The 15,974-nt window shown below is 48.9% G+C and overlaps 1 protein-coding gene across 1 annotated transcript in view; it reads right to left on the reverse strand.

Moving 5' to 3' along the window:
• tiam1b (TIAM Rac1 associated GEF 1b) overlaps positions 1-7,037 on the reverse strand; it is a gene marked incomplete at its 3' end in the record, with an annotated part of 31,812 nt that extends 24,775 nt beyond the window's left edge. The window contains exons 1-5 of the mRNA XM_080845381.1: positions 7,018-7,037; positions 5,490-6,420; positions 2,939-3,476; positions 1,883-2,055; positions 1,117-1,341 (exon numbers count right to left, since the gene is read on the reverse strand). Of these exons, the coding sequence (XP_080701507.1) occupies positions 1,117-1,341; positions 1,883-2,055; positions 2,939-3,476; positions 5,490-6,410 (1,857 nt within the window). The 5' untranslated portion in view covers positions 6,411-6,420; positions 7,018-7,037. The remainder of the gene's footprint in view (positions 1-1,116; positions 1,342-1,882; positions 2,056-2,938; positions 3,477-5,489; positions 6,421-7,017) is intronic.
• Between the last annotated feature and the right edge of the window lie 8,937 nt (positions 7,038-15,974).

Here is a 15,974-nt window from a genome sequence, read left to right on the forward strand (position 1 = left end):
CTCCATCCACCTCTCCCCTCCCCTCTGCCCTACACCACATTTTATTTTTTTCCTCCTTTTCGAAAGGAACCAGAGGGGCAAGCTCCCGTCGCCTGTTGCCAAGAAGCCCAGAGAAGAGGAGGTGAGGGGAGTGGGGTGTGGGGTGTGGGGGGACGAGGACAATGGCACGGCATTCCTCTTGGCCGTGCCGCGCTGGGAGTGCCGAGGCTTGCTCTAGCTAGCGAGGTGAAAGAGAGAGAGAGAGAGAGCGCCAGAGAGCCACCAGCGCCCCCCCCCCCCCACCCCCACCCCCACCTCTAGGTCCCATTCAGCGGCGGCACAATGTGAAACCCGAGACTGTCAAACACACTGGGGCCGCCGAGCTGCCACTACCTTCCAGCGCCACAAACAAAGGCCATTTGATCGGCCTTTCATGTAAACAGCCATTAACCAGAATATGAACTTCGCAATTAATTATGGCGGCAGGGAGGAGAAATAAAGGGAGCCTCCATCAGCGCCGGCAAACACAAGCAGCGCCCGAGACAATGAAAAGAGACAAGAGACTGTGCAGAAACAGGACAGAATTACAATTTCAAATATGGGGAAGGTATTGAAATCTTCTAAAGCGCCCTGCATGCTCTGCTGGTTCATTAGCATCCATACTACATGGCTGGGAAAGGCAATCAAATGGAGAATGGACAAACACACATACACACACATAGATACACAAAAACTCACGTGCACACACACACACACACACACACAGACATAGATACACAAAAACCCCCGTGCGCACACACACACACATAGATACTCAAAAACTCACGTGCACAGACACACACACACACACACAAACAAACCCACGTGCGCACACACACACACATAGATACTCAAAAACTCACGTGCACACACACTACTAAAATTCATTTAGATTAGCTTATTGTACTACATATGCTCACACACCACACACACACACATACACATACACATACACACACACAGACACACTAACACACACAAACACACTCACACACTAACACAAAAAGAAATACACGCACACACACACACATCCTCCACAAATACTTCTTTCACAGTAACCACACCATTATGATTCCAGTTATCATCATTGTCCCTCACCTGTTCCAGGATGGTCTTCCTCTTCTTGGTGTCGGAGACAGCGGACAGCTGCATCTCACCCATCTTCTTCATCTTCTCGTCCATGTCGATCTTCTGCTCCAGCTTCTTGATCTCGGCGCGCAGCAGGCGCACCGTGTCCTCGCGGTGGTGCTGCCGGGCCACGGCGGTGGCGCAGGCCGAGTGGATGGCCGTGATCCAGTTCTCCAGCTCGGTCTGGCTGCTCGTCTGCAAAAGGGGAGGACAGGTCAAGGGGTCGAAGGTCACGAGAGAGGTCAAGAGCCCTGTGGTGGCTGGTCACCTGTACGTGACCCTTTCTCAGCTAAACTCATGTTATGGCTGGTGAGGACAGTGGATACCCTCAGCAGGACACACATGACAGCGTGATTTGTGAATTCTAGCCCTGAGGAATGATGAAAATCTTTGTTACGAATGAGCTAAACTGACATGGGGATACTAATCTGGCCAAAACAAAGCCAAAGAAGTCCACCTGAGATCACTGAGCTGCAAGTGTGTAAGTGCATACGACGTGAGTGCATACTTCAGGCCTCTGGCATTCCTGATTACAATGAAAATACTAAGAATACGACGAGAGAGAGAGAGAGAGAGAGAGGGAGGGAGAGAGAGAGAGAGAGAGAGAGAGAAAGAGAGAGAGAGAGAGAAAGAGAGATAGGGGGAAACAAGATACTTTAAAAGTAGGGCAAAATCTGGCCCACATGCATGAGTGGTTCAGGAGAAGAGGCCCAGTGCTCCCAGTGTTTCCACTCACCTGGAACAGAAAGGAGTCTCCGAGGGAGTTGCTGAGGCAGAAGACAAAGTCCTTCTTTGGGTGTTCGGGCACGGCCTGCACGATGCTGCTCTCCGCCCACACGGCGTGCTTTGGGATGCTGTTGTGGTCGATCCCGGAACGGCCGTCCGTCTCATAGAAGAACAGCGTGCATCCTGGGAAAGTTTAAACAACGACAAAGGAAATCAGGCAGGCCTGAATCGAAACTTCACTGGTTGTAAACTTTTACTATGAAAGATTTAAACTGCTCTCACAGGTGTAATTTGAATCATTTTCACTGTATGTAGTGGAGTAGAATGGATATGGCCTTTAGGGCCACACAGCCAAAACATTTACACAGCAATGCACACTGGGTAAATGAATGAGTGCCATGTCCGCTTTAAGCGTAAAGCATTATTGAGCAACATGTCCACTTTATTTGAATTGATACGGTCCACCTGCGCTAGATCTGCGGGGAATAATTTCTCTGCATTATGGCACAAATAAAATAAATAAACAGTTTTATTGATTTCACTCTGCTCTCCAGTGGCCATCATTAAGAAGTGCAGGTCTGCATACCCAATGAGAAGCGCTGGTGCCAGACTACTGATTCGATTACAAAGCCCTATCAAGTGGAATTAGTGGTGATACATAGCACTCAAAATTCGATTACCAACCCTACACTAGCTGGATTTTACTATTTCAAAAGCAGCGTTTGCAACAGATCGGGAACAGACAGACTAGTGATTCTACAGAGCTGGGAAAATGAAAGCAGGCTTAAAAAAAAATGGCTAATTCAGAGGGTTAAAATCTATTTTAAGACACTAAATGTCCTAAAAGTAGATCTAATAAGAGAAATAATCTGAATAATTTCATGGGTGGGAAAGACGTATGCAAAGTCTTCCTGAACTCTCTTACTATGCCATTGAATTACGTTATCTGAAGAGAGTTCTAATCCTCAACCTCTTGAAAGTCTTCCTGATATCTGAATATTCTAACTAAGATTTTGACTACCGAGCCCAAAAACACACCGACCAGCTCCAAGGCGTCTTCACTCACCTTTGAGGGAGACCCAGTAGCTCTTCCACTTGCGGCGGGTGGCCGGCTCCACCTTCTTGTTCTTCTTGTGGACCAGGAAGTTCTTGACAGCGAGCCGCCCGGCCTTGCGCACGGTACCCTGGGCGACAGCGAGCAGCGGGTCGACCTGGTAGGCGGAGCCTATGGTGCCGCTGCTCTGCTCGTCGCTGAGGGCCGAGGCCGCCTCCTCGGGGCCGTCGCCCTGGCAACGGTTCATCTCCAGCTCCTGACGGAAGTTCTCGTAAACGCCCTGGGCGCCGCCGCCCATGCTCCTGCCCCTGCTCCTGCAGCCGCTGCTCCCGCCTGTGTCCCCTCCCGGACCCCCGCTGCCACCGCCGCTGCTGGAGCTGGCGCTGTCGCTCCCGGCGAAAGCACTGCGGCCCGGCACGGAGTACAGGGAGAAGGAGGCCGACATGGTCTTGTAGCGGCGAGACTGGTGCTGGTGCTGCTGCTGCTCTGGGTCGGCCGTCACCGTGTCGATGCCGCTGTCATCGTACTCGCTTCCCTCCCCTGTAACATCCTGGAATGGAGTGTGTGTGTGTGTGTGTGTGTGTGTGTGTGTGTGTGTGAGTGGGTAAACAAGATACACAAAAGACAAAAGTCAAACACACGCTCAGAATCTATGTTTCAACTCACAGCAACTCACCTCTAGGTACCCTCCTACCTGAGAAGACAACACCATCTTTAAACGACACAGCGGTGTAGATCTGAAGATCAATCTACCCAAAACATGGCAGGGCTCCTCTGTCCATGTTATGGGAGTTGTATGAAGCCCCTAAGAGGAAACAACCCATGGGTCCAGCCTGAAGCAGGTCTGTGGGCCTGATGTACCGCAGTGGCTCACTGGGAGTGCGTGATTGAGCTCGTACAATGCCACTCTGTATCCCTGGCATGATCCTACTAACATGGGTAGTGTGGGGGTGGGGTGGGGTGAGGGGCTGATGGGGTGGGAGATTAAGGAGGTCCCATCACAGGGGGGGGATCTACGGCAGCCCGGTCACATGACAGCACCGGGGCGCCCCAGCGTTCCATTCATCAGCCCTGATGGCGCTTCACAGGGAGAGGGCCCATTCTCTCTCTCTCTCTCTCTCTCTCTCTCTCTCTCTCTCTCTCTCTCTCTCTCTCTCTCTCTGTCACACACACGCAAGGGAATGCAAATACACACACAAGCATACTGTCACAGAGGCACACAGGCAGCCATGGAGACACAAAAACATTCTCACACACATATACACGTTAAAATGTCCCTTTCCCTTATTGTCTCTCTCTTTCTCACACATACATACACACACACACACACAAACACACACACACTCACACAAACACTCACACACACACACACACACACACACACACACACACACACACACACACACACACACACACACACACACACACACACACAAACACACACACTCTCCCAAGTGTCACACACATACACAAATCTCCCATTTTTCCAAGCAGAAACTGACACACAGACATACAAACACGTATCCCATTCCCAGAGTTCTCCACACACACACACACACACACACACACACACACACACACACACACACACACACACACACACACACACACACACACACACACACAAACTCCTCTTTTCGGCTCCATCTCATTATCACAACAAAAGAGCTCCACATTTCACGCTGTGGATGACTTTAGAGCATGTAAATCCCTCCAGCATTAAAAACATCACACACACACACACACATGGCTATGAGGAAAAGCCTTGCAACAACACAACCAGCGCCTGTCACCAGCTTTCCTTCCATTGCTCCCCCTTATTGATATGCCAATGACATCGCATTAGCGGGGGCAAGGCTCCACAGGTACTGTAGATCAATAATTCACCACCTTCATCCAGAACGTAAAGCCTTGGACCTCATTATAGAGTGTGGGGGGATTTTTTCTTTGTATTCAAAGGTCTTTGCTGTGCTCCTAACCCAGGAGTTCCAGGAAAGAGGCACTAGAGGGTAGGCAAGCCAGATCTGTGTCCTGTGTGGCATTCACAACACATATGCATAGGCAGGGCCGCTCACATCTCCATGCAGAGGAGAGAATGGAAAATGCGCTGTGGGTGGTGCAACAGCCACAGAGGAAAAACTGAGTGAATAAATGTATTAATTTGTTTTGGTTCGGGGGGGGAGAAATGCAGCACTGTGGATGGGAGCTCTGTTCATCTAAAAAGAAAAGCACATTCTCAGCAGCTTCACTGTTTCTGATTTGAATAGTGGGAGGGGTTCTTTGGTAGCGATTGTTTTTGTTTTGTAGAAGTGAACTTCCTGATTATGCAGTGATGTTTCAGCAGCAACACACTGAGAAACTCTCAAGGGGTATCTATAATTTACATAAAACAAGCTTATATAATAGTTCACACACAAGAAAATCAAACTTAACTTTCAACTTTAACTTCAAGGCCACAGCTACATAGACCAATAGCTTTACAGGTTTAAAAGGTAAGCTAAACAAACGCTAATTGAAGTAGCATTTGTATAACATTACTAGACTAAGTAGTCACCCCTCTTACCTGTATGGTTTGTGCTCTGCGTCTAGCAGACATAGCCGCCTGGTGACTGGTCAGTCCTTCAGACAGGCAGTGTGAGCGTCGACACGGCAGGGTGTAGGCGCCGTAGGCACTCCCATCATCCTCGGCAGGCGAGATCATCTTATCGTCCTCGCTTTCGCCGCCAGGTGTCACGGCGACCTTGTGCCACTTGGCGAAGCGCCTGCTTGTCTGCCGGCAGCCAGGGCTCTTGGGCCCGTAGAGCTCGTCTAGCGAGTTGGCGCGGTCGGCAGGATCCAGCAGTTCCAGGCCGCGAGGGCTGGACTGGAGCCGATCATCACAGTGAGTGAAGTCCCTCTCGTCAGCCGTGTCCACGATCTCCTCTGTGCTGGTCAGGTGCGCCTGGCTGAGGTCAGACAGCGAGAGCTCCAGGCTGTCCTCCCGCCACATGTCCGCAGACTTGGAGCGCCGCTTCTTGAAAGTGGCCGCCCCTGACTCCCGAGGTCCGTCCCGGGTCCTCAGGACGTAGGTGGGTGCATCGGCCTCCCCGCCTCCCCCCTGAAAGGGGCCTCCAGCCGGGCTGCTCGCCTCACCGCCTCCCCCGTACTCTGTGGGGCTGGCTAGGTCGTTGTGGAAGGACATGGGCCTGAGGTTCATGGCCACGCGGTCCACCCATATGGAGCTGCTGAAGTCGGAGAGCGCGTTGGTGTCGTTGAAAGGCTCCAGGCCGTTCTCGGCCAGCGACTGCGGGATGCTGGGCGTGCTGCTGGAGCGCGTGCTCGTCTCGGAGTTGCGGTGCTCCATCTTGCCCGAGCAGGGGTGGTGGGGGTGGCGTGATTGCTTGTTAGAGATGCGCAAAGAGCGGGACATGTGCTTGCGGGACAAGTGGCCGTGTCCGCCCCTGTAGTAAGCATGGTCCCCGTTTTGGCTTTCAACATTCCCCATGATTCAGCATCTACACCGGCAGAGAGGAAGAAAAGAAGAAACAACACAGTGTGAGACCACACACAATGTTCTGAATAAAAATGAAAAATGAATGGCCTTAACTGGATAAAGGCGGAACTGGCACCACTGCATTCATGTTAGGACAGCAACGTTGACAGGACAGGAAATTATTTTTTAGGCGCAAGGCTTTCATCAGTTGTCTGTTTGTCTAAAGATATTCTTTACTGCCAGCAGAGATGTAAAGCTGCCTATTGTAGCATTACCAAATAAAAGGTAAACAAACAAGTCAGCAAAGTAAAATAACAACACACACACACCAATCAATGGCACATGGAGCTCCCACTGGAATCAAACAAACACTGAAATACACTTGAATCACATGTACACACAACATCAATGAATAGCTGTTCATTTGAAATACTACTGAAAGCTGACAAATCTTTTTTCTTCTCCACCTCACAAAGGACAAATCTGAAGATGGAGATTTTTTCTGAGTCAGTATGCCTTATGTCTGATTGTAGGCTGGAATAAATCTGTCTGATTATTCAGAAGGAATATTTAAATGGCACATTAATATGCATCTCAGCTGTAAATGTTATTTACGTACAAACCAGCAGAAAAGCAATGAGGTCACTGGCATGTCGAATCAAGCTGAAGATGAGTCCACTGAAAAGACATGGCACAGGGGCTGTGGGGTTGAATGGACTGCAAAGCTCTAGAGGAGACAGAGAGAGAGAAAGAAAAAGAGAGAGAGAGAGAGAGAGAGAGAGAGAGAAAAAAAGAGAGAAAATCATGTTACTTTTGAGGAAACCCAAAACACTGGGGCAATAACTCCAAGCGGATTCAGTGAATATGTCTTGTTAAAACGCACTCAGGCGTGCACTATTTCTATGCACATAATTACCATGAGGTCTACTCTGGGATGAATGCAAAATCAGAAATGTGTGTGTGCGTGTCAGTGTGTGTGTGTGTGTGTGTGTGTGTGTGTGTGTGTGTCTAGAGGGTGGCGCTGTAGTCGTCCTTAGAAAGAATTAAGAACACTTTGTAGCAAACTGAAAGATTAAAGAGCTGAGCGTGGAGCTGTGGCGAGGACCACACACATGAAGGAGCCCTGAGCTCCTTAACCCAATGAAACATGATGGTGCCAGCTTACCCAAACCCTCCCACAAGGCCCTGTGTCAGCCAGAGCGCGGTTTCCAATATGGAGATCTGTGGTTACTACAACTCAGAACACACACACCCACAGACACACACACACACACACACAGACATACTCAGACACACAGACACACACACACACACACACTACTACTCAGAACACACACACACACAAAGACATACTACTACTCAGAACACACACACCCACAGACACAGACACACACACACACACACACACACACACTACTACTCAAAACACACACACACACACACACACACACCCAAAGCAACAATTGGAACCACATGTTGCCTTTGCAACTTTCCTTCCACTCACTGGTGTGATGAGCTTCAGTGGTTGCACAGCATAGATGTCAATGGCGTTCATCTGATACATGCACCCGGCTAATGTCACTCCTGACAACGCGTCACTAATAAGGTCAGAGAATCTTCCGGAGCAGAAGCGCTCTGTCCCGACTCCACAGTAACACTGCAGTACGAGTTCAGTTTAATCAGCTTTGCTGTATAAAATGCCATAATGCAGCACCCTTCTTTATCTTAATCCTATTATGTTGTACGCATCCATTGGCATTCCTTCAGAGATAGGGGGAGAGTGAGTGAGGGCGAGAGAGAGAGAGATAGGGTAGACTGAGTGAGAGAGAGAGAGCGCAAGAGAGTGAGAGATAGGGGGAGAGTGAGTGAAAGAGAGAGTAAGAGAGAGAGAGCGAGAGATAGGGGGAGAGTGAGTGAGAGAGAGCGGGGGCCGAGTGAGAGAGAGACGGGGGGAAGTACAGAGAGAAGATTCTTTTCTGTAAGGCAGCTAGAAGACTGAGAAGAAGAGCGTAGTGTGATCATGACAAGTGTTAGGTTCATTCGGTCACAGCCGTCTATGCCTCGTTCCCTCTGAGCATGCCCAACCCCCAACCCCCCCCCTTCTCCCCGGTGTCAGTGGTAAATGGTCAGCATGGAGGGCGTGTAGTGAATGCAGTGGCCACGCTGGGGCCTCCGTCACAGGCCTGCTCCTGTCACTCCAGCTCTCCAACCAGCCAGGCCTGATTAGGGCTCGCAGATAAACAGGCCCTTTGCTTCTGACAGGGCAAGCAGCCTCTCAGCAGGGAGTAGGTATGGAGACAGGGAGAGGAGCTGCACAAGTGTCAGGCTATGGAGGATGTCAAAATGTGAGTGTATGTGTGTGAGTGTGTGTGTGTGTTTGTGTGTTTGTGTGTTTGTGTGTTTGTGTGTTTGTGTGTGTGTGTGTGTGTGTGTGTGTGTGTGTGTGTGTGTGTGTGTGTGAGAGAGAGAGAGAGATGCTTTTTTCCGTGTTGCCTGTAACAATAGCATCTTACCCAGATGTTTTTACATGGATACAGTGCTGCATTGCTTGCATTAAGGACAAGGTCAGGGTTCTGCCTCCCACACGCTGTCTGCCTTGTGACACACTTTGAAATCATCTAAAAATGGGTCATATTTTGCTGAGTGAGCAGAAACAAATGCAAAAACAGCGAGCTCCACTACAAGAGCGATGACTTGCGTGCTAAAGAGAAATGGGCTCTTTGGTCAAGTTAGTGCCATGGTGAGCATTTGGGTTACCCCCAGGCTCTGCAAGCTCTGCTTTTCTCTCAAGATCTCACAAATCGTACGCTGCTCCTCTGGGCAATGCCAACCACAGCACAGCTGGAATCTGATTGGTCCAGATGATGGAGTGGCAATGATGCAGTGGATGTTTCATTCTGTCTCTTGTCTTTCTTGTTTCATGCGGATGGTTTGTTTCTATTTTTCAGGGACAGGCCCTCGGGAGCATTGTCTGTCTCTGCGTGTAGCCGAGGCGGGATGAGAGAGCAAGAGACAGAAAGAGAGAGAGAGAGAGGGAGAGCAATAGAACGAGAGAGAGAGAGAAAAAGAGAAAGAGGGAGAGCGAGAGAGAAAGAGAGAGAGGAAGAGAGAGAGAGAGGAAGACTGAGAGAAAGAGAGAGAGAGAGCGAGAGAGAGAGAGAGAGAGAGAGAGAGAGAGAGAGAGAGAGAGAGAGAGTGAGAGGGAGAGCAGGAGCGGGAGCGAGAGAGAGAGAGAGAGAGTGGGAGCAGGGTCCTGCTCTTCTGCATATGCACTCAAGCTTGCATTGAAGTGGGGAGCTGTTATGTAAGCCCCAAGAGCTGACCCGTTTTTTTTTCCCCCCTTCACTCCCTGCTTCGCCTCTCTGAGGGCCAGTCATTCCACAACAACCTCTCCCCAGCACTACCACCATCACAACCTCTCCCCAGCACTACCACCATCACAACCTCTCCCCAGCACTACCACCATCACAACCTCTCCCCAGCACTACCACCATCACAACCACCCCCAAGCCCCTCCAGGTACCGCAGCACTAAAACTTTAATGTTGAACCAGGTCCACTTCACTCCACCCACAGAGGGTATTTTTTTTTCTTCTGGCACTAAGACAAAACTAAAAAAGGGTTTGGGCACCACTGCACTCACATACCAGTGCAATCATTTACAAACATGTCAAATTGGCCCACAGTCATTGGGGGGAGAAGTCATGCTTACTAAAAGGGAGGCAGGCAGAGAGACAGAGAGAGGCAGCGGAACCGAACTGACTTGGAGTAAAAGGGACCACCTGCACCTACTGTCCCTTGGGGGACAATGACTTCATTTATGGTTTCCTTGTCTGCTCACGTGACTCTTTTTGTCTCCGAGAATGGGGAGTACTGTCCTTCGCTGGAAGAGAAACAGTAAAGGGTGTGTGTGTGTGTGTGTGTGTGTGTGTATGGTTGGGGCTACATGGACCTGCAGGAATTTAAGAAAAGTGCAAATACAGAGAAATTCTCAAATGGTTGCCTGGGCAACAAGGCAAACTCTTTTGTGGGACAGGGGGTGATGAACAGCAAGTGGAAGCGCAGTGGTGGGAAAAGAGGAGCCACAGAAAGAGAGAGTGAGAGCGGGAGAGAGAGAGAGAGAGAGAGGGAGTAGGGAGAGAGAGAGCTGTGAGGGGTGAAAAGGTGGTCAAGATGAGGCGTGGTTCTTGGGAGAAAAAAAAAGCGGTCAGCCATTTAGAGGTTTGGGAGGAAACTGACACTCTTTCCCAGTTATGGCGGGTGACAGCCTGAGAGCGACCCACTGTGCTGAGCAGCTGGCTTTCATTTCAGAAGAGCTGGTGTGCTCAAGCTGTGTTGACTGTAATAACCCCTCTCTATCGCTCTCTCTCTCTCTCTCTCTCTCTGTCTCTCTCTCTCTCTCTCTCTCTCTCTCTCTCTCTATCTATCTCTCTCTCTCTCTCTCTCTCTGTCTCTCTCTCTCTCTCTCTCTCTCTCTCTCTCTCTGTCTTTCTCCCTTTCTCTTGCGTGTACGCACGTGCCATTTCTCCACCATTATCTCCTTTCTATCAATAAATGAAACAAGAAAGTTCACATAGCGCGAGAGAAAATTCTGCGGTGAATTTAATCGGTTTGACCTACCTCAAGCGATGCAAAGTATCATTCTAAGCACACCATCCTAGATTATTCAAAATGGCTGAAAATCTGCAAAGTCACTCTCTCTGGCTCTCTCTCCAAATAAGAACAGCCACGCTCGAGGCATGTGAAAGAGGAGGATAATGGTCCCAATCATACGGCATAATACTGAGATAAGAGGCCTTTTCATTAGCTAATCTTTTATCTCCTGAACCTTCTCCTGAACCTTAGGGGCATAGAAAAAAAATGGCCACCAGCCTATGTGATTCTTACTGCAAGCAGGAGGCTTCAGCTAATGACATTACCAACCAGGGGAGCATTCCTGCCACCCACTCCTGCAGGGGAAGAATGGGCTTTTTGTGGGCCGGTGGAGACCACATTGTGGCATCATGGTGACAGTTGGCATTCAGGAGATGCCACCAGACCATTTATGCCACCCCTAAGTGGGGTCGTAAAACACGCGGGGGTCGCCCTTACAGGGCCAGTCAAACCATACAGCCCTTGTGGATGGAAAACAAACTACCATCAATGTGCCAAATGACTGCCATACATTACAAGGACCCTGCAACAATGCCCCCATTTTATGTGGCGGCTGAAAAATGCGTTGGCCGAGACCTGATGGAAATAATAAATGATTTGAGAGGTAGAACAGAGCGGTGCTGCATGCGCTCGTTTGAATGAGCGCCTCTGAAGTGCACTGTGGGACAGATGAGTGTTGTTTTCCGCCCAGGGTCTCCTCTCAAGTGTCTCGCCCTCTCTATCACTCTCTTTCATGCGCTCTCTTTCTCTCTCTCTCTCTCTCTCTCTCTCTCCGCCCGAGGCGCGTGTGAGGACGGGACGTGGCGGCAGTGGAACACAAGCTCTCGTGGAGAACAGCTGCGGGGGAAGAGAGCGAGGGAGGCAGCTGGGCTCCTGCCTCACCATCCCACGGATCATCTGCTAAGCACCGCAAGACATTTTAGCAAGGGTTGCTCTTTTCGCACTTTACCCTTCACAAAACATGTTTCTTTTTTTTTAATCTCCGGCACTTCTACCTGGTTTTCCTTTCCTTTCTTTTCTGCATGCAAGGGTTGAATGACAAACCAACTTGCATCGGAATGCCTTGCCATGATTTTAAAATAGGCGTGTAAAGTTGTAGAGTTGTACAGTTGTAGAAGAAGAAAAACAACCTTAAAAAAACCTCCATGAGATCCACGGTGAAACACTGAATGTAGGGCACGCTTTCCTGAAAGAGGAACAAGAAAACATGGACTCCCCTGTGGATGGCAAAGGCGTCAGGTGGTGCTTTGGTGATTTCGCTGTGTTTTCATGCAGGTTTCCACGACACCCCAGTCGTCCTTGTTCATACATTTTGCTCTAAAAACCAGACCGCACGCCACAAGATGAGATGTTTGCACCACGGTATTTATGTGGTCATCCACAAAGAAATCTCTGAAGGGGTGAGCAGAGCTGTGTTATTAGGGGGCTCAACACGCTCTCTGTCTCTATTTGACGAATACCTGGGCCTGCTGGAACACGAAAGGGAGACTCAAGTGGCCCCAGGGCTGCGACCTGCCTCCCCCTCCCTGCCCCCCTCCCCCAGATCTCCAAGGACAAGGAATGTCAAGATGAGGCTACAGTTTGAGGAGAGGAAAATTAACACTTTGGCCCACCAGCCAAAACCTCACTTATGGATTTTCGGTGAAAGAGCTTACCGACAACACAAACCACCTGGAAAATCATTCCAGAAAGTGTGTTATGAGGTTTTTTTTGTGAGAGTAGAGACAATAGAATCTTTTTCCCACTCTTGAGAAACCTGCATTATAAATAGTTGCACTGAAATGCCAAACTAAATAACCATATGTGCAGAAATGTCTGCAAGACTCTTGTGAATGTCTGAAAATATAATGGCAGCCAAACAGCACGTCATGAGTATATCCCCCTAAAGTGACTTCACAAACATGACAAAATGATTCATTTTTGTGTCATACAGGATTAAAAATATGAAAACAACATGAGTAATTAATGATGAAAAGAAGTCTAATTATGCATGGAAAACGGCTCCTAGCCTTAAATGCATGTTCCTTGTAAACTTTTTCCACTTCTTCCTCACTATGGCACAGGAACTTATCCCAGTGGAAATAAAAGTTAACAGCCTTACAGTAGGTATTCCTCTTTGGTGCTTTCTGACTTTAAAAACGTTGCTTGGTGTATTTTTTTTTACGACGAATGCAACGCCCACAGTTATGTAATGCTAGGAGCTTTTTGTCCTTTCACAAGAATGGGATTAATTCATCCTTGGAGAAGATAATTGTGCACATCCTGTTATTTTTGCCTCAATTCCAGTTGTACCCATAGAGGCGGAATAAAAGGAAGAAGTGTTCACCACTCAGAAGGCCCAGAATGAGCAAAGAGTGAGCCTTGGCTCCGAGGACACACAAGCCCTGCTCAAGTTAGTTAACACCTTGGAGGCAGCATGTCTAATACAAGTTGAAGCTTTGATTCACTTGAGTTACTAAACATTTAAACAGTGTCTGGTAAAAAAACTAAAGGTCAATGAAAGTCATTCAAACTGACTGCAGATCAGACCAAGACAAATTCCTCCTTTCTCTGCCTCTCTTTTCAAATCACAGCATATGACATTGCCCTGGCAGGAGACGCCAGCCGATGTGAGAAGGACGTGACAACAGCTGCGTTTGGGGAGCTTGTCATGCCAGCATATTTGCATGAGACAACACCGGCAGTGCAGGGACCCAGGTCGAGGACGGTCCCCTGCGTGCAAATGAACCTGGCCAAGACGGGCTTGAAATTTGCCTTTATTTTTGCTTTTCTCGATCCATCATGCAATCCTTTACAAAGCATTCCAAAGCGTCCCGGTCCGGCTACCTCTGTGGTGCGGCTTTCTCTCTCTTTTTCCCTGTTTACGGAAGGGGGGTGATCTGCCTTCTAAATTTGATCCGTAACCCTAGAAACCTTGAATGACAAACAGCTGGGGGCTTTCGGTGATGGTGAAAACGGCACAAGTTGACTATTAAGGTGCCTGCAGGAGAAGGCAAAATGAAAGGAGAGGGACCCACTGGCACTGCAGTTACGGCTGCTTCAGCTACTGCTGCAGTCACTGGAGCATCCTGGCCCCATGCAAATCCATTTGGCTCAATTCATAATTCATCTCCAGCAGCATCGGGAAAGTAATGTGGTTTAAATACTGACAGCCTGACTGCTTGCATGCTGGGAGTTTGGCTTCTCCCTAAAGCGTATCAATTATATCACCATTTGAAATGGCTCCCTCAGAAGACATTTTTTGAATTGTGCTGCTGACTTATGGCTAAGGTTTCATGTCTTCTTTCTCCCCCTGATATTCGGAAGGCTTGTCATTTCTAAAGCCATTTCACTGACCTGAAAAGGATGTGAGCACAAATAACACGAGGATGTGAGCAGAGCAAAACATGAACCAAAGCTAAGGTTTATTTGAGACGTCCGTAACAAAGCCTGATTGACGATGGGTCACCATTATCAGCTGGAGTTCTGTTTGTGAGGTGCTAATGCCCCTCCATGTAGAAGGAGTCCTCCATAAAAACCTGTCTGAAAAGACAAAGGCACCTCAGGAGGCTTCCAGTCATGTTTCCTCCAACACCCCACCTACAGCTCAATTGGACATGCTTGTTATCAGCTCCACCACCCCCTCTCCCCTCCCCCGTAAATAACTGAACACAGCTCATTCAAGGCCCTAGAAGAAACATATATTCACTTCACACCTTCACCCTTGTAACCTTCTGAAATGACCTAGTCTTGTACCACCCAGGCAATGTTCACACATGGAGGAACACGATTGAGATCTCTGGATGGTGGTCCACTGGCCTTGCTGACCTCATCTCAGTGTTCCCAGGTGGCTGCAGAAAGTCACTGTTTACTGAAGCAACAACCCAGTGCCCAGCCTTGACCTGCCAACCTTATATCCCATAACGACCACCACCACACATATCACATAATGTCAACCTGACTGCTCTGCTTGGGTGTAGCTGTGAAACTTTGCGCTAGCAGGGATTAGGTTGATGACCAGTGGCGTAGAGAAGGGGGGGGGTTGTCTTCCAATCATCTCAATGCAATCACAAGTGCACACCAGCTAGTTTACTGAGCTGAGGCTGACTGCCTGGTCTTTGAAGTCCTTAAAAAGACACTAATGGGACGTGCAGACAAGCCCAAGCACCTCCTGGGAAACAACAGGGGGATGGAAAGTGCTTTCATGCCCCCCCTTCCCCTCTTCCTCTCCCCCCCTCCCCAAAATGTGAGTATAGGGCTTGGGGAAGTGAAGTGAAGAGAGGAGAAGTGAAGGGGGGCTGGGGGAGAAGTGGACCGAAGAATGAGAAGCGGCTCACAGTGTGGTTGAGGGGGAGGGGGTTGGGCTGGGTAGGGAAGTTCCACACCTGGGACAACAACACAATGGCTCCCTGACAACAAGGGGGACCTCCAAGACGATGCATCAGTTTTCATTTAATGCTAGGCAGACAGGACTCCGCTGTCAGACAAGAATGTCCCACTCGAGCGACCGAACGCACTCAGATTAAAGCATGGCTGACAGGTACCCCCGCCCTTCCAACGGTTTGGGGAAGTTTTTGTTTAATTCACAGTGCTCCACTCATCACGGAGTTGAAGAGATAAGTAGAGCCTTTGTAGCACAAGAATGACAGCGAAAAACACTTTTGTCACAACTTATGCGTTAATTATCCTTATGTCTGGTTTTTATTTCCTCTTGTATATTAGTCTAGCCTAATCGCCACAACCATACACAAACTGGCTTGTTTTGCCTCCATATGTGAAGTGTTCCTACATCAGTTGTATAATTCAATTACCTTGCTCATCTGGCAGCATAAATAACTGAGTGCAAGACTTCATACTGTGAGGCCACCAAAGTCTGCAGTGAATAAGGAAATGAAGGGTCAACAGCTCGAGCTAAGAAAAACAAGAGTGGAGAGCAAAAACAACA

The sequence above is a fragment of the Sprattus sprattus genome, assembly GCF_963457725.1.
Source record: "Sprattus sprattus genome assembly, chromosome: 9".
Classification (NCBI taxonomy): domain Eukaryota; kingdom Metazoa; phylum Chordata; class Actinopteri; order Clupeiformes; family Clupeidae; genus Sprattus; species Sprattus sprattus.